The sequence below is a fragment of the Nomascus leucogenys genome, chromosome 6, assembly GCF_006542625.1.
Source record: "Nomascus leucogenys isolate Asia chromosome 6, Asia_NLE_v1, whole genome shotgun sequence".
NCBI classification, from domain to species: Eukaryota; Metazoa; Chordata; class Mammalia; order Primates; family Hylobatidae; genus Nomascus; species Nomascus leucogenys.
Window position 1 is genome coordinate 15,717,326 of NC_044386.1, and position 27,962 is coordinate 15,745,287.

A 27,962-nucleotide genomic window follows, 5' to 3' on the forward strand; every position below is an offset into this window, starting at 1 on the left:
CAAGAAGTCCAATGCTTGACCAGTAAGATCTCCAGAAAACAAAGAAAACAGGCTGGGCGTGGTGGCTCATATCTGTAATCCCAGTGACCCACAAGGCAGAGGCCAGAGGATTGCTTGAGGCCAGGAGTTAGAGACCAGCCTGGCCAACATAGCAAGATCCCATCTTAACAAAAATTTTAAAAACTTAGCCAGGCATGGTAGTGTGTACCTGTGGTCCCAGCTACTCGGGAGGCTGAGGTGGGAGGATCGCTTAAGCTATGATCTCCTCACTGCACTCCAGCCTGAGTGTCACAGCGAGACCCTGTCTCTAGAAACAAAATTTTAAAAAAAGAAGAGAAAAAGAGGAAGAATTTTCTTTTTTTTTTTTTTTTTTTTTTTTGAGATGGAGTCTTGCTCTGTCGCCCAGGCTGGAGTGCAATGGCGTGATCTCGGCTCAATGCAACCTCCACCTCCCAGGTTCAAGTGATTCTCCTGCCTCAGCCTCCCAAGTAGCTGGGATTACAGGCATGCACCACCATGCTCGGCTAATTTTTCTATTTTTAGTAGAGGCAGGGTTTCACCACGTTGGCCAGGCTGGTCTCGAACTCCTGACCTCAAGTGATCCACCCGCCTCAGCCTCCCAAAGTGCTGGGATTATAGGCATGAACCACCGTACCTGGCCAGGAAATTATTTTTAAAAGACTTTAAGAAAATCTAATACTGAAAGATATAAGTTTCCAGCTGAGACTGTTCATAAAACCAAGAACGATAAGTGAAAAAAAAGATCAACAGAGGCCTGTTTGAAATATCAATATCAATAATCAAGAGAAAACCCCAGAACCTTCCAGGGAGAAAAACCAGGTCATCTATAAGAGATCAGGCATTGGCAGGCCTTTCGCCAGCCCAAGTGCAACACTGGAAGCGAGAGAGGAGACAAGGAGGCAATGCTTCCAATTTCTAAGGGCAATTCTTCCCAACCCAGAACTCTAAATCAAGCCAGACGAGAAATCCACAGCAAGGACAGGATAAAGATGTTTTCTGCATACAAGTTCTCAAAACATGTGTTTCCTCTGTACTCTCTCAAAGGTAGAAAATGTGCTCTCCCCATACAGAGGAGTGCACCAAGGAAGGCTTCAGGAACAGAGGAGAAACAAACAGAAATCAAGAACTCAGGATAAATGTGAAGAAAACCTTACACTCTCATGAATATTCTCAAGAAGAAGAAATGGGGACCTTCCCATTCAGGATTGTTGACTTTGTCCTGACCCCCTGTTTTAAGCAAGGGCCCAGTATCAGGGGTTCCAACAGAGGAGAGAAGGAAAATGATGATGATGGGTGTGTCCTAAGTGGACAGCAAGCCCAGTGGGGCATCAGAGGAGAACAGAACAGAAGGATGGAAACTGAGAGGAACTAAGAGGCTGAGTTCCTGGGAACTCTGGGACTCTTCCCAATTCACTGGGAACTGTGAGGCAGAGAACCCTGAGAGTAATGGCAAAATAACGTTGAATAAGAAAGGAAACATAAACATGATACTCTACTTAGCTTATATATGAACAATACTTATATAGTCATAATGCTTCAACCCAAACTTCTGATATCATTACAAGGGAAGGGGGATGAGAAGAGTTTATGTGAATCAGGGTGCCAGGAGAAAATTAACGTCTTAGATTGCTGAATCAAAAACCAGCATTTTAAGAATTTCACTTAGAGGCCAGGCGCAGTGGCTCATGCCTGTAATCCCAGCACTTTGGGAGACCAAGATGGGCAGATCACCTGAGGTCGGGAGTTTGAGAATAGCCTGACCAACATGGAGAAACCCTGTCTCTGCTAAAAAATACAAAATTACCCGGGCCTGGTGGTGCATGCCTGTAATTCCAGCTACTTGGGAGGCTGAGGCAGGAAAATTGCTTGAACCTGGGAGGAGGAGGTTGCGGTGTGCCGAGATGGCGCCATCGCACTCCAGCCTGGGCAACAAGAGAGAAACTCTGTTAAAAAAAAACAAACAAACAACAAAAAAAAAACACAGAATTTTACTTAGAAAAGTCTATATAGAGCCAAGAACATAACAAACAACAGTCGCTCCTAGAAACAGTACTGGGAAGTAAGGTGAGATAGGGTAAGAAATTGCTGCATTTTAATTAAAAACCCAGTGGAATTAATTGATACTAAAGATGTATGTGTGTGTGAGGGAGAGAATGATCTTCATACACAGTATTCTCCACATCATTTACTATAATTCTGTAATTGCAGCTTTAATTTTTTTCTTTGACCCAAAGGATACTTAACAGAGTTTTAACAAAGCTTTAAGAATTAGAAAAACAAACACAGAAAAAAATTAACAAAATACCTTCAAGTTGCACCAAATTCTCTGAAGAATATTTGCAGATCTGAAACTGAAATTAACAAGCAAGACCTACATGGAGTCTAGGCTGGGGACAACCTCGCTGAAGAGGTGACAGGGGAGACTAATGACAGGGAAGGGACAGAGCAGGGAACAGAGATGCAGAGGGTCACAGTCCTGGTGGGACAGCGGCTGCCTACAGAGCACGCAGCTTTGCAGAGTGGGTGAGAAGAGGCAGGGGTGGGTATGGGCTCTCCTGTGCTGCCTCCATAACGGCTCCATGCCTCCCAGCCCCCCGGCCCAACCCCACCCTCAGAGTGGCAGTAACGCTCCTTCAGCACAACACGTCGGTACCCCAAACTCTAGATTCACCTGGGCTTGCATCCCACATCACATATTTCACGCAGCACGCTACACCACAAAGCAGTGCGGTCAGCTAAGAACAGGCCAGAGCCCACATGACATCTTACCTGTAGGGAAAGTGCCACCCCGGGTCAAAAGAGCACACACAAAAGGGAACTGAAATATGATGAGATTGGGCCACTTGACAACTCAGAGAAATACACACCCTGCTTTGGTAATCAATGCCTAAGACGGAAAACAAAGGTGGTGGGGTGGAATCCTCTACAGGGATGAAGCCACAGCTGGTGCCGAAATTTTACTTGGAAAAATAAATTAACCTTTTTCTATAAAGCAGATGGAGATAGCAAGCTCTGTGAGTGAAAGCTCATGGCTTGATCTGAGAAAGAAATTAACTCTGTCTTCTAGAAGCAGAGGGAAGAAGTCATACTGAATTATGCTCTGATTACACCCAGCAACCTCGCCTTGCAGTCCGGCTTATTGGGGTGGGGTGGGGAGCAGAAATCCGATCGGAATCCCCATTGTGCCAAATACCCTTACCTTGGGACAAGTGACTTAAATCCCTTGAGCCCCAATATCCCCTCTGCCAAATGGGGCAATGATACCTTGCTGTGTGGTGTGATAATTAAATAAGGAAACTCCACCAAGTGCCTAGCAAAGCAGGAGCCCCATAAATGGTCACTGCTATTATCAAGGATCACTGCAGGAATCCAGGAAATTATGCAAGGCCACAGAAAGTGTGCCACAAAATTGTCAAAAGAAGAATGGCTCAATACACAATACCCACAACGGTTTATCTAGAAACCCAGAAAGTCCACGTGGCCACAACTCAGGAGAGCTCCCTCTGTCATCTGAGTTCATTTTTCAGGTGAAAGGTCTGGTGAGTGTCTGGGAAGATATGGGAGGCCAGCCTCCTGCAGGTGGCTCATGCTCTTTCTCCCAGTCTAGGATTACCGTCAGGGGCGTGGAGGTGGCCACACCTCACCCAATGTGTTTTCACTTAGGTATTGCCTTTTTCATCCCTGAGACAAAAATCTTTCCAAAAACTGGAATCAGCAGCAAACAAAGAGCACTACACTGAATCATTTGGCAAAACATTTGAAAATACTTCACAGCCGCATGCTTCTAAAAGTACGCTCGAAATTGTACATGGATATCTTGGACTCATTTTAGCTTTAGCAAATGGGAAATTTCCCACAGATATTTATTGTTAAACTAATATAGTATAGGGGTGACTACAATACTAAAACTAGTACTACTCCATTAAATATGCACCTTAGAAAAAAATGGTCAATGAGGACAAAGATGAAGATACAGGAGCCTGATAGAAAATGTCTGCACAAATTTATGGCCAAACATAAATAAAACAAAAGTGTAATCTAGCATTTTCCCCCAGTCATTTATGCTTCTCCACTAAAGCTTACAGCCAGTCTCTGCAGGTGCCTTGTCCTGCCTTAACCTCAACTGCAGTAGATTACCATCCTCCTTCAGAGAGAAATCAGACAACACATGTGACTCCTTGCCACTTAGACTACAGGTATACCCATCTTTCCCCTGGGTCCCCAGGAATCAGAAGAAAAGGTGTCCTTCTCACCTAGCCCCTTCGGTCCTCCCCAGAACTTCACGCTGTCACATTCCTCCACCATATCGTTGACCTTGCCTCTCCATAGTCCCTTTCCCCACAAATTCTAGTGTCCTTTGGAATACCCACCCAGGCATCTCCAGGCCTCTAGAGAATGGAACAAGAATGGGAGGGAGTGGGGTGTTAAGAGTCTACAAATAGAAACACTGGTGACTTGTAGCTTCTGACATTCAAACTAAGATATCTCATCAGGGTGAAGGCCAAGCATTAGAGAGGGGATGCTTAGTCCAGTTGGGTTGCTATAGCAAAAATATTATTAACTAGGTGGCTTATACATAACAGAAATTCATGTCTTACAATTCTAGGGGATGGGAAGTTCAAGATCAAGGCACTGGCAGGTTTGGCATCTGGTGAGGGCTCACTCTCTGCTTTGCAGATGGCACCTTCTTGCTGTGTCCTCACATGGTGGAAGGAGTGAACAAGCTACCTCTGACCCCTTTTATAAGGGCACTAATCCCACTCATGAGGACTCCCCCTTCATGACCCAATAGCCTCCTAAAGGCTCCACCTCTTAAAACTAATGCACTGGGGAGAAGGTCTCAACATATGAAATTTAAGGGGACACATATATTCAGACCATCACAGAGAGAAAAGATTTCCTCAACTACTTGAATTCCTGTTGGCCGAGTCAGGAGCCAGCCTGAGAACCAAATCACAGAGAGGCCCAGAAAGAGAGTGGATAGCCATATCCTCCACTGATCCACAGTGCTGCAGCCAGGAGGTGGTGCCACGGAGAAAGGAAGAGAGTGTCCTCCCCTTTGGGTGTGACTGGAGACCACCAGGCCCCTATAGAAACCGCTTTAGCTACGGCCAGGAAGGAGCAATTGCAATTCAAGTACTGGATGACATTCGTGATCGCCACATTGGCTGCTCCAGAACAACCCTCTCCTGGGACTCCCCTCTGCTGCCACTCTCCTTCTCAAGGTGCTCTTTCTGGTCACCCACTGTGGTAATTCAATCTCCCCAACACTCTCCCCCAGCTCTCCCCAGGAAATTTCACATGTTCCCAAGGCTGCAACGACTAAACTCCAACACATCCAACTCCATACTTCAAACTCGACCTGCACGCTGAGCGTCAGTCTGTGTCTAACACTGTAGTGACACGTGGATAATTCACCTGGTGAGCTACAGCCATGTCCAATGCAACATGGCCAAACCTGAGCAACCCCAGCCTGCCGCAATGTCAGCCACCCTTACGCTGGTTAAGGTCACTACCAGGCACTCCTCATCTAGCCCATAGCCTTTCTCTCCCCCACCCACCAAATCATTCTGTCCTCCCGATTTTATCTCCAGAGTCACCCCAAATCCATCTCCTCTTCCCCAACCCCACTACCTTGGCTCAGCCTCTCTGCACCACTATGTGCTCCTGCAATGGTGTCCTAGCTGGTGCCTGGCCCCAGCTTGCTTGCTCCCCTAATTCATCTAGAAGGACTGGCAGAAAGCTGACAAAAAGCCTCCGGCACAGTTGTGACATGAAGTTCTGAGCTGAACGAACACTGTCTCCCCCTTGCTCACCCAGCCCCAGCCACAATGGCCTCCTTGCTGCCCTGCAAACACCCCAACCCCACTCCCACCCCAGAGCTTTTGTGTGTGCCATTCCCTCTGCCTGGAACACTCCCCTCCAGAGTTACCTGCTTGGATCATTCCCTGACTTGTTCTTCAGGTGTCTACTCAAGGTCCTTTCCTGAAAGGCCAATGATGACAACCCAACAAAGTAGTGACTTCTGTCACTCTCTATCCCTTGTCCTTGCTTTAGTTTTCTTCATAACATCCGGCCTTTTCTGGCATTTTGTATATTTGTTTATTGTATTTTTTCTACCACTTTCACCACTAGAATACAAGCTCTAGGAGAATAGGGATCTTATCTGTTTGTCCACTGTTATATCCCTTGCAGCAAGAACAGTGTCAGCATATAGCACACACTCAAGAAATATTTGTTGCATATTTTGGCCAGGTGTGGTGGCTTGGCTGGCCGAGACGGGCAGATCACCTGAGGTCAGGAGTTCAAGATTATCCTGGCCAACATGGTAAAGCCCTATCTCTACTAAAAATACAAAAATTAGCTGGGTGTGCTGGCAAGTGCCTGTAATCCCAGCTACTTGGGAGGCTGAGGCAGGAGAATCACTTGAACCCAGGAGGCGGAGACTGCAGTAAGCCAAGATCACGCCATTGCACTCCAGCCTGGAAGACAGAGAAACACTCTGTCTCAATTTAAAAAAACAACAAAAGAAAGAAATACTTGTTGCATATTTTGATGGAGGTCCTGAAGGAAAGGGAGGAATATTATGGTATTAACATTAGGGTAATATATGGGTATTGCTTATTTCATGTCATCCAAATTCCTTAGCATGGTCCAATAGTAACCTCTTCAAAACCTGGCCCCACCCTTTCAATTTGCAGCCTCACCTCTGGGTATTCCCCCTAGCAAGCACATAAATCTCCCCTCATCTCCCCTCCACTGTTTTTATTTTTTATTTATTTTTTTTTTTGAGACAGAGTCTCACTCTGTCGCCCAGGCTGGAGTGCAGTGGCATGATCTCAGCTCACTGCAGCCTCTACCTCCCAGATTCAAGTGATTCTCCTGCCCCAGCCTCCAAAGTAACTGGGATTACAGGCACATGCCACCATGCCCAGCTAATTTTTGTATTTTTAATAGAGATGGAGTTTTGCCACATTGGCCAGGCTGGTCTTGAACTCCTGACCTCAGGTGATCTGCCCACCTCGGCCTCCCAAAGTGCTGAGATTACAATTGTGAGCCACCGTGCCCGGCCCACTCTCACTGTCTTTAAATAGCCCCACCTTATTCACCATAGGGGAATATCCTCTAGTCCAGCTCATTTCACCAAACCTTTTTTAACGTCTACAGTGTTTCAGATCTCATGTGGATCCGGCAACCCAAGATTAATTCTCTGTCCCCAAAACAGACCCTCAGTGTGAGTCAGGAGAGTCTCTCCATCCTGACAACATCCAGTGCTCATCTCCCATTTCTTCCTGAGTTTGCCCTACATGGAAATCACTCACCATTAGCCTCACTTTTAAAACTATACCTTTTCTTCTAGGCTTATACAATAAATCTCACAAGACTTTCATCAGCTATTCCAAACCTCCCTCATCCCCACTTTGTCCTCAACTATAAAGCCCTGGAGACCGTGACATGCAATTTGGAACTGTGACATACTCTCCCAATCGATCCACCAAATCAGCTGTGTCTCCTAAACCAGTGGGTAGGCTCTCTGAGTTCAGGCACTGGGCTTCTGGTACACCCCCTGGGCCCAGGTATACCCCCTTGACCACACTGGGCAGGGAGCAGACACTCATTCACAGGTACCGACTACTCAGACAGAAAACAAAGATAACGCAAGGAACTTGGACCAGGCTGGCTGACGGTCTAAAAAGATCCTTCCCATTTATGCAGAAGCAACCCTCTCCCAATATAACTTTTTTCACTCTGTGCTGAAATCATTAAGTATGATTCTGTAATATTGAAAAAAGTAAGCCCTAATAGTCTCCTATTTTTCTTTAGAGAGATGGGGTAGAAAAATCATTGAATTTAGGGAAAATGGATGCTGCTTCATTACCCAGCTTCAGCACTTATCTAAGACTGTGTTAACACAGCAGCTACTAGCCATGTGTGGCTATTTAAACTTACACTTAAATAAAAGTCAAATGGCATTCCAAGTCCCACTAGCCACATTTTACATGCTCAACAGCCACAAGAAGCTACCACAACAGGCAGTGCATCACCACAAACACTCTATTGAACAGTACAGGTCAACATCATCTTTGGTGTTCAGTTAACTTTTCTGGGCCTCCTGTTTCCTCCTGTGTAAAATGGGAACAACACACGCCTCACTGCGTTCCTGCAAGGTTTAACTACGATGCTACATGTGAACACTCTTTATCATAACTTTAGTAAAGTTTGACAAACTGTAACTGTATATAACTATACATATATATATGTATACTATACATATACTTTGACAAAGCACTAAATGATATATATTTACTTATTTTTAAGAGTCTAACAACCAGCAATAGTAGCATCTGTAAAAGGGAGTTATTGTCAACTGTAGTAAAGAAATTCTATCTCAGGCTGTGAGGCTAGAAGGACACCATCCAGGAGGAAGGAAGAGAGTATGCAGTGGCCAGGCCACCTCAGGAATGCTGCATTCCAGGCAGAATACAGATGAACTGAAGCGCAGCCAGAAGGATCTGCAAACCAGACAGGACAGTGGTGAGTGGAAGGGCCCAGGATTTCTCAGCTGGGGAAGAGAAGACTCAGCGGGAACCAAGAAGAGAACGGATTTTGAAACACACAAAGGGTGATCCTGGGGAGGGGCCTACAGCCTGGGCAGCTGCAGAGACAATCAAGCAATGGCCTTCATGTAAGGAAAACATTGACCAGTGAGTGCCACCCAGCAATGGAAATGCTGCCTTATGGAGAAGACAGCTCACAATGCCAGAAAGTGCTCAAACATAGTGGTTCTCAAACTGGAACATGTATTGAATCACCTGGAGAGCTGGAGAAAACCCAGATGCTTTGGGACCACCTGCAGAGACTCCTGTTCAGTGAGTGTGGAGGAGGCCCATGATTTTGCATCTCCAGGTGACACTGGTGATGTGGATGCTGCTAGCCCAGGACCTCACTTTGAGAGCCATGGCTCTAACACAAGCTGGGGCACCCCATTCATGCTGGCAGAGAAGGGGCGCTTGACATCAAGTGGGAGGTTGAACCCTGCAACCTTCCAAAACAATTTGACAGACAGTGTTCCAAGGACTCTCGGTAGGTCCTGCTGGCATTCAGGACTGCCTGGTGCCCAGCCTGAGATGCCTGAAAAGTCAGAGTGACCCAGGTCTCCTGCCAGGGGTGCCCCTGTGTGGTCACCTCAGGCAAATCACTTTCCTACATTTTTACTATTTATACCAATAGAAGGTAATGCCATCGTCATGCAATGCCACAGGCACTAAGGAAAAAGGCCTATGAATGGACTTTTCTAAATGCCATGGTCTCCAACCATGGGTTCAAAACCAAATCACACCATCGGAGTGAACAGGCAACCTATGGAATGGGAGAAAATTTTTGCAATCTACTCATCTGACAAAGGGCTAATATCCAGAATCTACAAAGAACTTAACAAATTTACAAGAAAAAAACAAACAACCCCATCAAAAAGTGGGCAAAGGACATGAACAGACACTTCTCAAAAGAAGACATTTATGCAGCGAATAGACACATGAAAACATGCTCATCATCACTGGCCATCAGAGAAATGCAAATCAAAACCACAATGAGATACCATCTCACACCAGTTAGAATGGCCATCATTAAAAAGTCAGGAAACAACAGGTGCTGGAGAGGATGTGGAGAAATAGGAACACTTTTATACTGTTGGTGGGACTGTAAACTAGTTCAACCATTGTGGAAGACAGTGTGGCAATTCCTCAAGGATCTAGAACTAGAAATACCATTTGACCCAGCAATCCCATGACTGGGTATATACCCAAAGGATTATAAATCATGCTGCCATAAAGACACATGCACACATATGTTTATTGCGGCACTATTCACAATAGCAAAGACTTGGAACCAACCCAAATGCCCATCAATGACAGACTGGATTAAGAAAATGTGGCACATATACACCATGGAATACTATGCAGCCATAAAAAAGGATGAGTTCATGTCCTTTGTAGGGACATGAATGAAGCTGGAAACCATTCTCAGCAAACTATGGCAAGGACAAAAAAACCAAACACCACATGTTCTCACTCATAGGTGGAAATTGAACAATGAGAACACTTGGACACAGGAAGGGGAACATCACACACCAGGGCCTGTCATGGGGTCGGAGGAGTGGGGAGGGATAGCATTAGGGATACACCTAATGTAAATGATGAGTTAATGGATGCAGCACACCCACATGGCACATGTATACATACGTAACAAACCTGCACGTCGTGCACATGTACCCTAGAACTTGAATAAAAAAAAAAAATCACATCAGAGACGCTTTCTAGGCTGCAGAGGTAACATGCCCAAAAGAGGAGCCGCATCATAAGCCATTAAATTTCAATACAACGATCAGCAAGACTTAGGAAACAGACCTTTTACTCCATTCTGTGCCTATCCAAGGCAACCATCAGGGCTTACCACTTTCCTCACCAAAAACACACTTCACACAAAGATTTCTACCTGATGTTTTCCAATAGCTTTATTCCGAATAGTCAAATATGAAAACTACCTGAAGGAACATCAACTAGCAAATGGATAAACAAATTGTGGTACATCATCAAAGTGGTACACTACCCAGCAATGCAAAGCAGCAAATAACTGATACACACAGCAGAGATGAATCACAAAACTACGCCGAGGAAGCAAAGCCAGACACAAAAGACATCACACACTTTAGGAGGCTGAGGCAGGCAGATCACTTGAGATCAGGAGTTCGTGACCAGCCCAACCAATATGGTGAAACCCTGTCACCACTAAAAATACAAAAATTAGCCAGGCATGGTGGCATGCACCTGTAGTCCCAGCTACTCGGGAGGCTCAGGCAGGAGAATCACTAGAACCCAGAAGGTGGAGGTTGCAGTGAGCCAAGATCGCGCCACTGCACTCCAGTCTGGGAGACAGAGTGAGACTCCGTCTCAAAAAAAAAAGACATCACCCTATCACCCTAAATAACACCATTTATACAAAGCTTTAGGGAAGTCCAACCTAGTCAACAGTGACAGAAAGAGATCAGTCCCCAGGGGTGGGTGCTGATAGAACAGGGATGCAAAGAAGCCTTTAAGGGTGATGAAATATTCCAGATCTCAACTGCCAGTATGGTTACACAGGCATATGTAATACATTTGACTGTATACTTACACTACGGGCATTTTATTGGTGGTAAACCACAAAAAGTTGATACTCAAAAAAAACAACAACATTTTCTATTACATTGGGCTCATTCTATTTCAGGATGGGCTTACAAGTACAACATCGGTTGCTTCTGAGAGGAAACTGCGTAGACAGGGACGGGCGTGGGAAGACATCAAAATGTTTACCCTTTTGTACATTTAAACATCTGAACTGTAAGGCTATGTTAATTTTTAAATAAATAAAATTTTAAATGAAGGAAAAAATCCTAAAAACATGTTCTTCATTGGTGAAATAGTGAGACAATATTATCTGAGGCCCCTCATCGCCACAAAACTATGGGACTGTTACCCAATCTATTTCAGTCGTGGAAACCCTGCTTTTTGAGACAGGCACTCTGTGTGGCCTCTATTTTACCAAACTCCTCTGAGTTCTCATGAATATCATTTTTTAGCATTCCAATGAATTATAATGCAAAAGCAACAAGTAATTCTGAATTTAAAGAACACGACCGTCATTTTTGTCAAAGAAAATACATGCATGGAATGCAGATGCCACAAACAGGAGATGAAATAAAACAGATAAGGAGAAGGCTGTATCTAGGCTGAATGGCTGGCCAATGTTTTCCTCTCCATCAGTATAAATAAAATGGATGGAAGAAAACACCCCCGGATACTACCAAATATGCCTTTCAATTATTTTATGCAAAAACATTATTTTCAATAGGTGTCATTAAAGAAACCGGGCGCGGTGGCTCACGCCTGTAATCCCAGCACTATGGGAGGCCATGGGGGGGTGGATCATGAGGTCAGGAGATCGAGACCATCCTGGCTAACACAGTGAAACCCCGTCTCTACTAAAAATACAAAAAAATTAGCCGGGCGAGGTGGCGGGCGCCTGTAGTCCCAGCTACTTGGGAGGCTGAGGCAGGAGAATGGCATGAATCCCAGGGGGCGGAGCCTGCAGTGAGCCGAGATCGCTCCACTGCACTCCAGCCTGGGCGACAGCTAGACTCTCTCTCAAAAAAAAGAAAACACCACAGAAAAAAAGTTTGCAACTCATGTTACAGAAATTAGGCTGAAGTCTTTAATATAAAAACAGCTCCTATAAATCAGTAATGAAAAGAACAATGGCCTACTTGAAAAAATAAACAGGTTATTTATAAACAAACAATGCTGATAAAAGGTAAATGTAGTGGTTCTTAAACATAAGATAAAATGCTCAATCACAGAGAACTGCAAAATAAAATCATTTTGGGATAGTCTTTTTCACCTATCAGATTTGCAGGATCAAAAAGTTTCATAAAATATTCTTCGCAAGAGTATAGCAAAGCAGGCAGTCATACACATTGCTGGTGGGAGTATAAATTGTTAGAACCCTAAGGAGCTGCATGCAATATGGTGACAGCCATCAAAATTACAAGTGCGCATGCCCTCTGACCCAGCAATTCCACTTCTGGGAAGTTCTCTAAAATACTTGCATATATGCAAAATGATGCATGTACAGGGTCATTAGCTATAATGCTGAAATAGCAAAAGCTTGGAAATATTACTGCCTCAGTAGGAGACAGGTTAAGTAATTTGAGACATCCTTACAATAGAATTCTGAAGCAGCTGAAAAAGAACAAGGAAGCAATCACCAAGAAATACTAGGAAAAGGAAGAGCTCATATGTTATTCCACAATTTGCATAGAATATGGTGTATTTGCTGAAATGTGCACTATCTGGAAAGAGACACAGGAAACTAGTAACATTGCTGGCCTCCGTGAGGAAACTGGGCGGCCAGGGACTGGGATGAGAAAGAGATTTTCAAAATGCTTACCCTTTTGTACCTTTAAACTTTTGAACTGTAAGACTCTATTAGTTTTTTAAAGAAATAAAATGTAAAATTAAGAAATAAAATGTTAAGGCCAGGCGCAGTGGCTCACGCCTGTAATCCCAGCACTTTGGGAGGCCAAGGCGGACGGATCACGAGGTCAGGAGATCGAGACCATCCTGGCTAACACGGTGAAACCCCGTCTCTACTAAAAAAAAATACAAAAAACTGGCCAGGTGTGGTGGTGGGCGCCTGTAGTCCCAGCTACTCGGGAGGCTGAGGCAGGAGAATGGCGTGAACCCAGGAGGCAGAGCTTGCAGTGAGCCGAGATAGCGCCACTGCACTCCAGCCTGGGCGACAGAGTGAGACTCCATCTCAAAATAAATAAATAAATAAATAAATAAAAATTAAAAAAAGAAAAAAAAGAAAAAGAAATAAAATGTTAAAAACATTGTAAACATTAGTGAGACACAGTCCTAAGACTATTAGACTATTGCCCAATCTAGCATAAGACAATATGTCCTTCTTATTTGAGTGCTCGCATTAACTCCATAATAAGATAGATTTGGAATAAACTCTATTCCAAACACAGATACCTAAGAGATCCAAAGTTAATTCACTTTCAGGGACCTCTGACAAGATACAGCTAGTTTTAAAAGAAAACACCAGGACTAGCAGAGATCTGCAGGAAAATATTCACCTTGCTCAAGTTAACTTAGAAAATGACAGGTTGTCTATTTTGTGCAATTTATTTATTTCTCAACTTTAAGGTTCAGAAATCTCCGTCCTGTAACAAGGTATGTTACCGGAGTCTGATTATTCTGCACTGTGTGGGTCATGTTTGTTATGAGGACACTTAGCAAACAAAGAAGGCTTTTCTCCGCCCTCAATAGCGTGGTAAGGGATGACAGGACACCACTTTCAACGAAGGAGACAGACATTTCCCTGGCCTTCCTGGTGAAGAGCGCTTTTTGGAGAGACAAACCTGTTGCTCAGGGGCTGAGCATTCCCGTGTGTTCTCCCTGTACTTCACCTAAAAATATGCCTGTTGTCCACACCGTGCACTCCCGGGGATGGGTGCTGGGCATACTCCACCTGCTTGTTTGCCTCCCGTTTTCTCATCAGGGAGTAAACACAGTAAACCTAAAGCTCCAGGGGAAGGAAAAAACAAATGATTCAGGGCCCATCTCAGGTGACTGATGAATGCGGCACCGTTTTGAACGTCTACCTAATCTGGTCCAGATATGCCTGCTGGGGCCGCAAGAACCAAGACACGTTCAAGCACGTTTGCTCTGGCAAGCTTGGGGGAGCAGGTCAAGACCTGAGAGTTTTAGAAAGCAGGGGCGAAGTTTTCAAGCACGATGGGAACACCTGTAGGTGCAGGTGCCTGCGGGTTGGCCGACCACCTCGCATCTGAGGCTGGATCCACACACGGAGGACGACAACTGCTCACAGGGACGTGCGTCCGGAGGAAAGTTGCGGTGAGTGTCTACCTGTTCGAGACAGGTGGCCGAGAAAGTGGGGCAGGGCTGACAATTCTTCCTCCGCAGTGTCCCGCGGGTTCCCCCTGCACTGGGTCCCCGGGGCCCCGGGCGCCCCAAGGTCACCTGCCCTCCTCAGCGCCCCCACCTTGCCCAAGCTCTCACCAGAACAGCAGGTTGGCAGCGACGAAGCCGAGCAGACTCTGCAGCGGCCTCTTCCAGCTCAGCAGCTCGTCGGCGCGGCAACCCAGCCACAGCACTGGCTCCCCGACCAGCCAGGTTACCACGGCCGCCGCCCGGCCCGCGGCCTCCTCCACCTGCAGCCCCGCGCCCTCCGCCGCCCCAGCCTCCTGCGCTTCCTCCTCCTGCTGCTGCCGCTCTGCGGGGGGTGCCTGGGGCGGTGGCGGCGATGGCGGCGCCTGCTCCTCGGCGGCGGGAGCCGGGCATCCCTCCTCGGCGTGCTCTGCAGGCGCCGGGCTCGCCATCTTCAGCTGTGCTTCCAGGCGGGGACTGGGCCGGGCGCGCGCGCGGGAGCGCCTGGGTGTGGGCGCCGCCGAGGGCGGGGCGGCGGCGGCAGGTCCCGGAGCGGGGCGCGCACCGCGGGGCGCAGGCGGCTGGGGGCCTTGTGACGTCACAGGCCACAGGGGGAGCCGCCCGGGAAAGTGGGTGCGGCCGAGTTCGCGCAGGGGCGGGGCCGGGCGCCGGGGGCTGGGCGGTGTCCCCGGGGGGCTCCAGGTTCCTGAAGGGCCTCGCCAGGGACCCGAGGAAAACGACCTTCTTTTCCCTTGCAGCGGCGGGGGAGGGCGAAGTGGAGGACTGCTGCTCGGTTCCGTATCCAAAATGGACCCAAGGCTACAGGCAAAATAGATTGGACATTTTCACTTTCTCAAGCCAGGGCCACCGGCCGCCCAACCAGCAGCCACTGAGGGAGGTATCGGGGCGCCCCTTCCCCTGGCAGCGTATTTCAGCCCCCAGAGACATCCCCCACCTCGGCCATCCCCAGCGCCTTTGCAGGGACAGCAGCACAACCATAGTAGAGGTCTTGGGCACCCTGGAAATAACGTGCTGGTATAAATGTTGGATTGAGAAAGGAAGAAAAAACATTTGGGGTCAATTTGGGGCCCTCTCGTTTGACACGGGAGGAAACACAAGGCCGCAGCGTTGGGGGAAGGTGCTTCCTTTCTCTCTGTTCTTTCTCTAAGTGCTTCCTTTCTCTTCTCTGTCTGTCTGTCTCTCTCTCTCTCTCTCTCTCTGCCTCTTCCCCTCTCTCCCCCTCCTTGTGGCTAGGTGATCTGGCTCAGAAGTGCACCTTGGCCCGCGCGTGCGGGGAGCTGAGAAGCAAGAGATTGGACCTTTGCACGTGTCAAGCAAGGTTTGGCCTGCTTTGAAGACAGTAATTTCAGAGCCACTCCGGTCTCTGCGTCACAAGCAGGCATCAGGGCAGTGGTGGGGCGGCAGGGGATCCTGAGACCTCCCATGCCCTCTCTTTGGCCCCGGTGCCTCTGGGTGAGTGTGGGGAGAGAGGAAAAGAGTTAATTGTTTATGCTTTTCACCATTTGCATTTTTTAATTTTTGTCTTCTTTAATCTTCCTGGTCTTACTTTTAACTCTAGAATGACAGGTCCTTCCCCCGCATCGTAAGGGTTCTGTCTGCGGATGAATCAGGGCATCTCGTATCCCTTTACTGGCAACCAGCCTGCCTGCACAGGATGGAAGGGAGGGCAATTAAATTCCCTGCGTCAAGGGAGTTTCTAGGGGAATGTTCTGTAACGCTCCTCTGGGTGGCCATTGTAAACCTCTGTATATACACACGTGGAATCCATTGATCTGTACATTCACTGCAGGTGTCTGCACTTTACTGCTTGTATATTGTACTTCGAAGGAGGTATATTCCCAGAGCCCACGCAAAGGCTTACTGAGCACCTACCGAGTACACAAAGCATTGCTAAGCTCTGTGGATGCAGCTTCCACCCGCAGGAAGCTCCCAGTCTGATGAGGGGCCAGTTACAATTGTATCTGCCACAGCGAAGAAGAAGCCGTCGCTAAGTGCTAAGAGATTCCTTACTTAAACTGTGCATCCAAAATTAGGGGAGGAGTGGAGGGATCAGGTTTCAAGAGCGTTTTGTAATAAATGGCTTCTGCCCTAAATTGTAGGGCCCCCATTAGTGTGGGGATTGGGGACGGGGCAATAACTGCTGTTGGGAATTCAACAGGAGAGGAGGCATGGGGTTGCAGGTGGAGACGCACAGTTCCTTAAGTAACTCACCAAAGGGAATAGGGGACCTTGAATGGTCCCTAGTAACAGGAGGCTTGGTGTTTAACTAAAGGTGATACAGAACATCTGGCATTTCCGACTCCCCTTCTTAGGAGTATCCTGACAACCCGATGGAAAGTGGTCTGGGTGTTAAGGAAAAAGCAACGTGGAAACAATTCAGGTTTCTTCCATATAAGAAAGACAATCTTTTCCCAGGTGTGGGTCCTCCCTCTTGGCAGTAGCGGAGAAGTTTTTGAAAGATAAATGATGCTTTTATTGTGTCATTTGGCCTTTGTTCGGCGCTTGATACAGCCCGGGGTTTGCTATTCTAAAATCTGTCACTAGACAGATGTGTGCCGCAGCCAGTGTGGAGAACATGGGGCAGGAGAGAGGAAGAACCAGGCGTCCCCATTCCCCAGACCAGTGCTGATGTGCTACCAGAAACGGGTTTGCAAGATTAATCAGCTTCCTCCTGCTTCCCTTGAATTCTAATTATTGTTGTCAGGATCTGTTGAAGTAGTAAAAGCTGCTGGCAACCAAGACACATAAAAGCTAAGCTCTAGTTGCTGTGTGTGGTTTCCAACACTTATTATCTCTGTTTTATAATAAACCTCCCTCCCCACAGCTATGTGTTGTAAAGTCTATCCTTTCTGTCTCCCTCAAAATTACTATGGAGAAAAGGCTATGCGAACTGTTTTGCATAAAAGGCTGGGCTAATTTACCTGTCCTTTTCACCTCCGACCTCTAATACTTACAAACTGTATGACAGAAGTAGACACCGGCATAGACATACAAATGGTGCTGCTGGGTGGGATTTTGTTGTTTGTTTGTTGTTTGTCTAATGATCTTTGTGATGCTTGAGTAATTTATTCAGAGCTAAGATTACAGAAACAATGCTAACAATGGTTGAAATCAACCTTGTCCCCTAGTTTTAAGAACACGCCACATCCTTGAACTCCTGCAAGTAATCTTACTAAGATTCTCTTCTGAATTTTTTATTGCTATATATTAGGAACAGAGTGATTAACACTAGTGAGCTAGATGATTTGACAATATATATCTGAAAAAAGGAAACTGGAAATGCATCTGAGAAAAAAAAAGGTTCTAGCCACTGAATCTGAGACAGTTTAGAAAATGAGACAGCTCCAGTAAAGAAAGTCCAAATACACATAAGAACTCTCTAACAGAGGCCACTCACCTTGCTCATCTAAGAGTATGTGGAAAGCTTGTAATAGGAGAGAAAAATTGTGAATAATTAATTCCTACTACAGGAAGTCTCCTAGGGCAAAATCAAGCTAAGACTTAGAATGATGGGGAAATGCCCCCCCCCCAGTCGTCATATTTTGGGGAGATTTCTTTTCTCTAAAATATTATATATTAGAATCTTACGGTAGCTCCATGATTCCTTAAACAAAAGGAGGCTCGGTGATATGGTTGGGCTCTGTGTCCCCACCCACATCTCACCTTGAATTGTAATAATCCCCACGTGTCAAGGGTGGGACCAGGTGTAGATAATTGAATCATGGGCGCGGTTCCCCGCATACTGTTCTCGTGATACTGAGTTCTCACAAGATCTGATGGTTTTATAAGGGGCTTCTCCCTTCACTCAGCACTCATTCTCTCTTCTGCCACCCTGGGAAGAGATGCCTTCCGCCATGATTGTACGTTTCCTGAGACCTTCCCGGCCATGCGGAACTGTGAGTCAATTAAACCTCTTTTCTTTATAAATTACCCACTCTCAAGTGTTTCCTCATAGCAGCATGAGAATGAACTAATACACTTGTGTATATGTTGTATTGTTTATTAGCCTGCAGATAGAATTTTTTGTGTTGGTAATTTTATTAAACCAATTCTACCCTCCTCTCCTTGCTATATCCTCTGCTCCTGATTCCTAAGTTTCCGTAATTTTCTTGTCACTAAGGAAACCTGGATAGTTCACAGATAAATAAGAGTATCACACAGCATCAGCAGGCACAGAGCAACTGGAAAGGAAGGAAGATCATCTCCCGGGTCTCTAACCTGGCTTTCAAGGCCCAGCCCAGTGCCTGGCTCACAGAAGGAATTCACTATTTCTACTTATGTTAAATGTCTGTTGTGCATATACAAACGGAAATATTCGAACTAGCATAGTCTGTGTTTGACAAGCATTCCGTAAGGGATGTGCTTACCAGAAAGATGGTGGCCAACATGTTGGCCACCCAGATATCAGTTGAGGTATTGCTCCCTAATACCTAAAAGAAGTTTTTTTTTTTAAGGCTTCAAAATGGTTAATTGAAAAGAACGGAGGTCACGTGACAACATGAGTATATCCCCCAAGGAGGCCTACCTGTCTATCCCCAGGTACACACATAAACACACGCACACCTATGATCCACAGGGGTGACTGCAGGACATTAACTTCCAACCCCTTCAGGAATCTGAACCAGCAGACAAAGCACTGTCGGGTCCTTGCTGCAACCTCTTCCCCCCACCCCCTTTGATGGTCCTGGTTCTGCATCATTGTACTTGCGTATCATTCACTCATTATTTCTTCATTGCTTCATTCGCTAGTCATCAGACATTCCTGAAAGGCTGACTGTGGGCTTCTGGTAAGATGAACAGGACTGCTTATTTCTCTCATGGTGCTTAGGGTATAGACAATGGATAAAGACCCTGAAGAAGGTGCCGGGCAAAGGGAATGGGGAAGCATGATGTGCACAGTCTTGAAGCAGGAGAGGAGCCAGCCTGGCCCTCGTTGGAAACCTGGAGGAGATCTAAGCTGGAGGATGGGGTGGGAGGAGCAGGAGGCTACTCACAGTGCGGCTCCTCCTGTATGATGCTAGGAGCTTCTGCTTTGTCCTGAGAGCAACAGACAGCCATGGATGGGCTTGCAGCAGGAGACAGAGGGGCTAGCCTGTGTTTTAGAAAGGTATCTCCAGACCATGGAGGACATAAGGCCTGGCAGAGGGAAGGCACTCTGAGACTTTTCCCTTGTCATTCTCTAGAAGGAGGGAGGAGAAGGAGCCAGTTTGGAAGGGAGGCTGACAAGTTTCATTTTTAAAAATGGATCTGCATTTAGATATCTCTGGAGATGCCAGTAAGGTTGTTGGGTACAGGGGTCTGCAGCTCAGAGACCAGCAGGCATCCTGAACAAGACAGATCCAGGCAGATGGAATGGGCTTGTAGGAGAACTTGGCAGAGGGCACAACCAAGAAGAGTTCAGAGGCGCTGGCCAGTTCCGTGCGACTGCATGGGGGCATAGTATGTGATAAGACTTTTGGATAAATCAAATAAAAGAAAGTTTTAAGTATCAGTAACAGAATTTTAGAAAAAAATCCTTTGAGCAGTAGAGAATTCCTGGAGTTTGTGGGTTTCTGTGTTGTTATCGTTTATTTTTACCAATGAAGTGATAGAATCAAAGCAGTAGTGTCCTGAGGTCCTGGAAACTCCAGCCTGACTTCCGTCCTCGAAGTAAAACTGTGTTGTTATTCTCTCTAAATTCAGGTCTCCAAATCAGGCCTCCAGTCTCAAGGGGGTATCTTCCATTCTAAAAATAGATGAGTGGAGTGCAATGGAATAGCTATGAAAGTGACATCCCACAACCCTTCCAAGTGTATATTTGGCTTGTCACCTGTTACTAATTTCAGTTCATTAGAAATCAGGCACAAAATCTAGCGCCCCTTGAGGCTGTGAAAATGGCTGCAGGCCCTGCAGTCAGACCGTGTCACACGTACCCTCTTTGGTTATGCATACAAGTCGGGTGCTTGCTCATGGGGGACCCATAAGCTCTGTGAAACCCAAATGTCTCCTGAACCGTCCAAGCAATATGGCTCTACTTATTATAGTTCACAGTTCAGTATATGTGCTTGTAGGTTAATTCACTGAAAATGGATGCTCTCTCTACCTCTTGCTAAATAAAAATTAGAGGAGGATGGCCAGGTGTGGTGGCTCGCGCCTGTAATCCCAACACTTTGGGAGGGGGACAGCTTGAGTTCAGGAGTTGGAGACCAGACTGTGTAACATGATGAAACCCCATCTCTACAAAAAATATTCGCCTGTAGTCCCAACTACTCAGGAGGCTGAGGTAGGAGGATTGCTTGAGCCAGGGAGGTCGAGGCTGCAATGAGCTGTGATTGCACCACAGCACTCCAGCCTGGGCGACAGAACAAGACCCTCTCTCAAAAATTATAGGAGGCCATTGTTTGTTGCTGTTGTTTTGAGTGCAGTAGTGAGAAGGGTGGAAAGAGCAGAACAAGGGGTTTGATCTGTAACTGACTGCAAACAATCAATTGAGGTAACTCACTACCTTCAGACCAGCCAGGAGGCTACTGTTTTGAACTAACCTCCTGCGCTAGGCCCCAACAGACCAGACCAAAAATCAGAATGAAGTCACTCATGCTGAGGTTCCACATTGTCAAGCCAAACCTGAGTTGTTAACCGACCTCCGAAACAATCCAGAACAATCCGGACACAGAGAAAGCCAAATTTCCTAAACAGGCCAGTTTCAATCTGCATGGTAATCTACTCTCTCCCTTCCAAGAAAAAGTGACCTGATATTAACCAATCAGTTATTTCTCTACTGTTCTGTTCCCCATTTCCACCTTGCAAACAAAGTAACTTTGAAATGACCAATCTGCTTTTCGGTCTTTGTCCCTGCTTTCTTCAGCCTTTCTCTGGATGAAACCACCCTCCTCTACTCAGCCCATTGGAACACTTGTTCTATTTTATCAGATAAAATTTGCTTGATTCTGGAATTACAAATAAAGTCAATTAAGATCTTTTTTTTTTATTTTTTGAGACGGAGTCTTGCTCTGTTGCCCAGGCTAGAATGCAGTGGCGTGACCTCAGCTCACTGCAAGCTCCGCCTCCTGGGTTCATGCCATTCTCCTGCCTCATCCCCCCAGGTAGCTGGAACTATAGGCACCCACCACCAGGCCCAGCTAATTTTTTGTATTTTTTAGTAAAGATGGGGTTTCACCGTGTTAGCCAGGATGGTCTCAATCTCCTGACCTCGTGATCTGCCCACCTCAGCCTCCCAAAGTGCTAGGATTACGGGCGTGAGCCACTGAGCCTGGCCATCAATTAAGATCTTAAAACTAAACCTCTGATAAGGTTGTCCTTTGACACTCTGAACTGTTTTTACTCCCAGTACTTCTGGCACCAAATATGTGAGTTTTTCCATACCAATAACCAATTCTTTAATTGTCTGCACACCAGCTGGGTATCAAACAATTCAATTCTGACACTACTTCGTCTAACCCAGCAGATCCCATGGGTTAACAGCTCAGCCCCACAAGACTACCCCCATTTCAAATGCAAACCACAAGTCCTGGACCTCCCATACTTCTGATTGACTGGCTATAAATCAGGTTTCCATGACTCCCACTTCAAGCTTGATTGATGGATTGATTGATAGAAAGATAGACACACACACACACACACACACACACACACACACACAGAGAAAGAGAAAAAGAGTCTCACTCTGTCACTCAGGCAGGAATGCAGTATCATGATCATGGCTCACTGCAGCTGCCACCTCCCAGGCTCAAGTGATCCTCCCATCTCAGCCTCTAGAGTAGCTGGGATCACAGTTGTGCTCCACCACACCTGGCTAAACTTCTATTTCTTCTAGAGACAGTGTCTCCCTATGTTGCCCAGGCTGGTCTTGGACTTCTGGGCTCCAGCAATCCTCCCACCTCAGCCTCCCAAAGTGCTGAGATCATAGGAATGAGCCACTGCTCCTGGCTCAAGTTCAGTAATTTGCTAGAACAGCTCACAGAACTCAGGGCAAACAGTTTACTTACTGTTGCTAGTTTATTACAAAGGAAATGATAAAGAATACGAGTGAACATGCAGATGAAGAGGTACCTAGGGCAAGGTCCAGAAGGGTCCTGAACATAGGCACTTCAGCCCCACTGGGGAGTTGGAGTGTGCCACCCTCCTGGCACGTGGATGCATTTGCTCACTCTCCCAAAAGCTGCTTGTACCCCTTCATGTAGGGGTTTTTATGGAGGTTTCATTATATGGGCATAATTGATCAAATCTTTGACTGTTGGTGATTTTCAAAACCTCCAGCCCCTCTCCTCTCCCCAGGGGGCCTGGGGGTGGAGCCGAATGTTCCAACCCTGTAATCACAAGGTCAGTTCCTCTGGCCACCAGCCCCCATCATGAAACCATCTAGGGACCAAGGAAGAATCATCTCATAAGTGTAAACTCAAGAATGGTTGAAAGTGACTTATGAAAAATAAATGATGCTCTTCTCATCTCTGTCACTCAGGAAATTCCAAGGTTTTTCAAAGCTCTGTGCCAGGAACCAGGGAGGATAACCAAATATATATTTCTTTTTATATCACAATATCACACTTCCCTATTTTTACTGTCACTCCTGCCCCTCCCCTGCCCTAAACCAAGTACTTTGGTGTCACAAGCAGAACTATGCCATAAAAGGCCTGCGGGGGCTCACTCTGGGTTGCCTGGACAAGGTCCTGGATAGGACACAAGGCCTTTCTTCTTTCTCCAGGGAGAAGAGATGCACTTAAACCAGGGTCCCACAGGCTCAGTGGGTCCCCTTCCAAAACCAGCTTCCAATGAGCCCTCAGATTCTCCAAATACTGGGCAGCTGGATTTCCCAGACAGCTTCTGCAATCTGCTGACATCTAACATACCTGTAGACTGTTCTCCCACTGACAAGGTGGTTCTTGCTCTTATCCTATAAAGAAGAGAGGTGGCAGAGAGTTGGAGGAGAGGGTCTCCTTCTCTGGCATGTCCACCCAAGGGTCTCCTAGAACATCCTGGCTGTGGCCCACACCTCTCTGTGTGGTTAAGAGGAGTATCGGATGCCTTCTCTTTCCAACCTTGGCTTGTAAGTTTCCCCCAATAAAGTCTGTTCCTTCACCCATACCATGAGGGCTGTTTGATTCCTCACAGCTTCTTTTGGGGAGGATGGGGGAAAATCACAGAGACTCTTTGTACAAGAGGCGGCATTTGCAACTGCTTTGTGAACTACAGTAACCCAAAGTCCCCCAAACAAGAAATATTGGAGCAGTTTTTATTCTGATCTCTCCTACATTCTCTCATCTGCAGTAACCAGCCGTATATCAAGTTTGCCCAAGACAGTGCTGGTTGATGCCCACCTTCTAACATGGTTATTTATAGTGCTTCACTTTCTTTCTCAGAGGTGTGCGAGTTTGGATGAGAAATTATATGGGCTCCCCATTCATTTCCAACCTGTCAACAGTTGCTGATAACTCCTCCTCTGAAGTGTTCTCACCTCACCTAGCCCTTTTTCTCCAGTCTCAAGGCTGCCATGCCTGTTCAAGCTTCCGTGCCTGTCATCCATCTGAACTGCGTCAGCCTCATATCTTCTCTTCCAATCCTCCCTATACACGTCTCCTTTAAAACAGTGCTTTCAACCTGTAGCATCCACCCCCAAGCGCTTACAACGATGCCCAGTTTCCTCGAACTGCTGCATCTAAAAGAAATCACCAGCCGCCTTCTAAAGCTGGTTCATCCGGCCAATCTCTTTCTAAAAGCTGCATTTCTCACTGCTCCCAAATGTATACACTCAGCTATTGTCAGACTAGCTCATCTCTGAGTTCACTCTCCAAGCAAACTTTCACATCCATGCTGTTGCTCATGCTGTACTATCTTTCCTTGTCTTTTTCAACCTCCTGGAAGCCCAGATCTTCTATCTGCAGTTCAGCTTGCTCTTCTTGCATGAACCCTTAATCAAGTGGAAAAAGCATGGGTTTCTTAGTCATGAGGATCTGAATTTGACCCTAGATCCATCACTACCCACTGTATTTCACTGATTATAAGACATATACATATTTTTTTCACTTTTAACGTACCTGGAAATGGAATGTACTTTAGAATCTTAAGCATCTTAGATTCAACAAAGCATAGTAGCCTGTGACTTTGTGTTATGTCACACAGACTCTGAGTCTTGGTGACCTCGTCTTTAAATCAATTAACATTTAACCCTTGAGACTGCTGTGGGAATTACTTGGAATAACCGCAGTGGAGACCCAGTGGGAGAATATCTCCGTGAGAATCTGTACCCTGAACCCAAGCATTTTTTTTCCTTTTTTTTTTATCATTATACTTAAAGTATAATGTGCACAGTGTGCAGGTTTGTTACATATGTATCCATGTGCCATGTTGGTGTGCTGCACCCATTAACTCGTCATTTAGCATTAGGTGTATCTCCTAATGCTGTCCCTCTCCCCTCCCCCCACCCCACAACAGTCCCCGGAGTGTGATGTTCCCCTTCCTGTGTCCATGTGTTCTCATTTGAACCCAAGCATTTTATAATGACTTTCTCTTGAGAAGGCCTGGGCCACATGGAAAAACTGTTGCAACTGATACCAAAGTTTGTGTCATCGAATTTCAGAACAATTCTCTGCAGTGTACAAAGCCAGAAAGAGAAACCAGCCTCATTCATGGGTGGTTTAACCACAGCTCTCTACAGAGAACTCTGTTCAGAGGAAATAGCTAAAGGGGCCCATTTCTCCAGGGGTCATGAGCCAAGTAGCCTTCTGTTGGACAAATGTCGTTTGATGGACAAAGCTACAAAAGCAGCTTTGTCCTTAATTCTTCAGTAAAAAATCTTCAAAAGCTGATTTTATGTTAAAAGTCCACAGGTAGGTTTCTGAAGAATTGGATCACAGGTGCATGTTTTAATAACATCCAATTGGACAATTTCCATCTTCTTTCTGTATAAAAGTCTGCCCACTCCAAGAAGGCACTAGAAGCCAGATGCCTGAGGTACAATCAAGCTGACTGCCAAGGGAGTCTTTCCTTCTACCTCCCTCTGCCGCTCCAGTGGGTGAGAGTCCCAGCTCCAGACTCAGACCATTGAGAATTGTGTTTACCTCTTGCTTTTAATGTGGGTTTTCAGTGAGAGGATCTAGAACATAAGATGGAGGAGGGAGGGCAGGTGGAGAACCCTGTAGTGCTGTAGTGTAGGATTTGAATTGGAGCTATCAGTAAGTGGGAGATCATGATCTGATATTCTAGCTGTGTCCCTGGAAAAGCTTAGAATCAATAATACCCCATAGCAATAAGCTTATGTAGGAACCAGGTTTTGGTCTCTGAATACTATTGCCTGCCAAAAAGAACCAGAACTTCTTAAGAGAATTGGCAAATACTAGGTCAGAGGTAGGAACATCTTGTGTATCAGAAAGCAAAGATGTGTTCACAGACCATTTAAAAGTCCATGTCAAAAAAAATACAGAAGTCAGCTTGGAAAGGATCCCACTGACCAAATCCGAGAAACTTTGAGGATCAAAAAAAAATAATCCTGGGAAATGACTGTAATGCATTACATTTTTAACATTTCACGACTCTATAGTGATTCTCAAAAGACAGAAAGGACCAGTCTGGGCAACATGGCAAAACCCTATCTCTACAAAAAATATAAAAATTAGCTGGGCATGATGGCATGTGCCTATAGTCCCAGCTACTCAGGAGGCTGAGGTTGGGGGATCACTTGACCCTTGGAGGTTGAGGTTGCAAAGAGCCGTGATTTCACCACTGTACTCCAGCAGAATCTCACAGGTTACTGATTAATTACAAAGGCAAAAGCATGCCTTTGCATTGCCATCTGTCAGGCTTCACCTCATCTGCCTCCCATCATGCATGCCATGACAATTAGTGGAGCAACCTGACCCTGTGAGTCCCTGGTCTGATGCCATGGGAGGGACACCCATAACACAATTTGCTGGAAGCATCTGACCTGAATCAAATCCTGGCCAGATGGTCCGAGCACTCTGGAATGTGGGATGTTTTTTTTTGTTTGTCTTTTTTTGTTTGTTTGTTTTTTTAGAGAGTTTTGCAGTTTTAGCCCAGGCTGGAGTGCAATGGCGCGATCTCAGCTCACTGCAACCTCTGCCTCCCAGGTTCAAGTGATTCTCCTGCCTTAACATCCTGTGTAGATGGGATTACAGGCATGTGCCACCACGCCCAGCTAATTTTTTGTATTTTTAGAGAGATGGGGTTTCACCATGTTGGCCAGGCTGGTCTTGAACTCCTGACCTCAGGTGATCTGCCCATCTCAGCCTCCCAAAGTGCTGGGATTACAGGCACAAGCCACTGCGCCTGGCTTTTTTTTTTTTTTTTTTTTTTTTTGAGACAGAGCCTTTCTCTGTCCCCCAGGCTGGAGTGCAGTGGTGTGATCTTGGCTCACTGTAACCTCTGCGTCCTGGGTTCAAGCAATTCTCATGTCTCAGCCTCCTGAGTAGCTGGATCTCCAGGCATGCACTACCACGCCCAGCTAACTTTTGTATTTTTAGTAGAGACGGTGTTTCGCCATGTTGCCCAGGCTGGTCTTGAACTTCTGACCTCAAGTGATCCTCCCACCTCAGCCTCCCAGAGTGAGCCACTGCGCCCAGCCAGGATGTTCTACAGGTCTTCAAAGAGTTGGAGATCAAGAACAGAGGCAGAGTACGGGGAAAATAGAGACAGAACAGCCAAATCTGGGACCCCTTGATTGGATTCTGGGTCGAAAGCTACCAAGGACATTTCGGAGGACAGTTAGGAAACTTTGAGTCCAGACTGCATGTTAGATCATTCTGTTGAATTAATGTTGATTCTCTTATCAGGTGTGAAGATGGTGTTATGGTGATGTAAGAGGGTGGCTCTATTCTGAGTGGTGCAAGATCCAATATTTAGGCATGAAATGCCATGATGACAGCCGCCTACTTTAGCAAAAGGGAAGGTGTGTGTGTGTGTGTGTGTGTGTGTGTGTGTGCACGCATGCACACGGGCGCGCACAGGCATATAAATAGAGGAAGTAGCTGCAGCTAGATGGTGAATCTACGTGAGGAGTATCCGGGTGTTGTACTGTTCTTTCAACTTTTCTGTGGGTTTGAAAATTTTCAAAACAAGACAAAAAATGTTTTGCAAAGACTGTTTGAGAGGATAGGAAATAGAAATGGCTCTTATTAAAGAGCCATTTAGAAGACTGTTTGCTTCTATTTCCTTTTCCCCACAACTATGACCCTCAGTGCCCGAGATTTCTCCTTTCCATAAACTTTTGTTTGACCTTAAATCATTGTGACACCACTGAGCAGTGAATCTCAATAATGACTGACATATCTGGTAGCAAAAGGAAATGAAGTATTTTTATTTTCTCAGAGAACTAAAGCTTATCTTCTAAATTCAAATTTCTTCGAAGTGTTGCTCTGTCGCCCAGGCTGGAGTAAAGTGGTGTGATCTTGGCTCACTGCAACATCCGCCTCCCAGGTT

The 27,962-nt window shown here is 46.1% G+C and overlaps 1 protein-coding gene and 1 long non-coding RNA gene across 2 annotated transcripts in view; one reads left to right on the forward strand and one right to left on the reverse strand.

The window, feature by feature from the left end:
- RETREG1 (reticulophagy regulator 1) overlaps positions 1–15,086 on the reverse strand; it is a 143,344-nt gene extending 128,258 nt beyond the window's left edge. The window contains exon 1 of the mRNA XM_030813924.1: positions 14,646–15,086. Within this exon, the coding sequence (XP_030669784.1) occupies positions 14,646–14,965 (320 nt within the window). The 5' untranslated portion in view covers positions 14,966–15,086. The remainder of the gene's footprint in view (positions 1–14,645) is intronic.
- Positions 13,784–27,826, forward strand: LOC105738695. Its single transcript, XR_001114541.2, has 4 exons — positions 13,784–14,480; positions 19,718–19,973; positions 23,236–23,577; positions 27,317–27,826. It is a non-coding gene; the product is annotated as an uncharacterized LOC105738695 (long non-coding RNA).
- Positions 27,827–27,962: the final 136 nt, after the last annotated feature.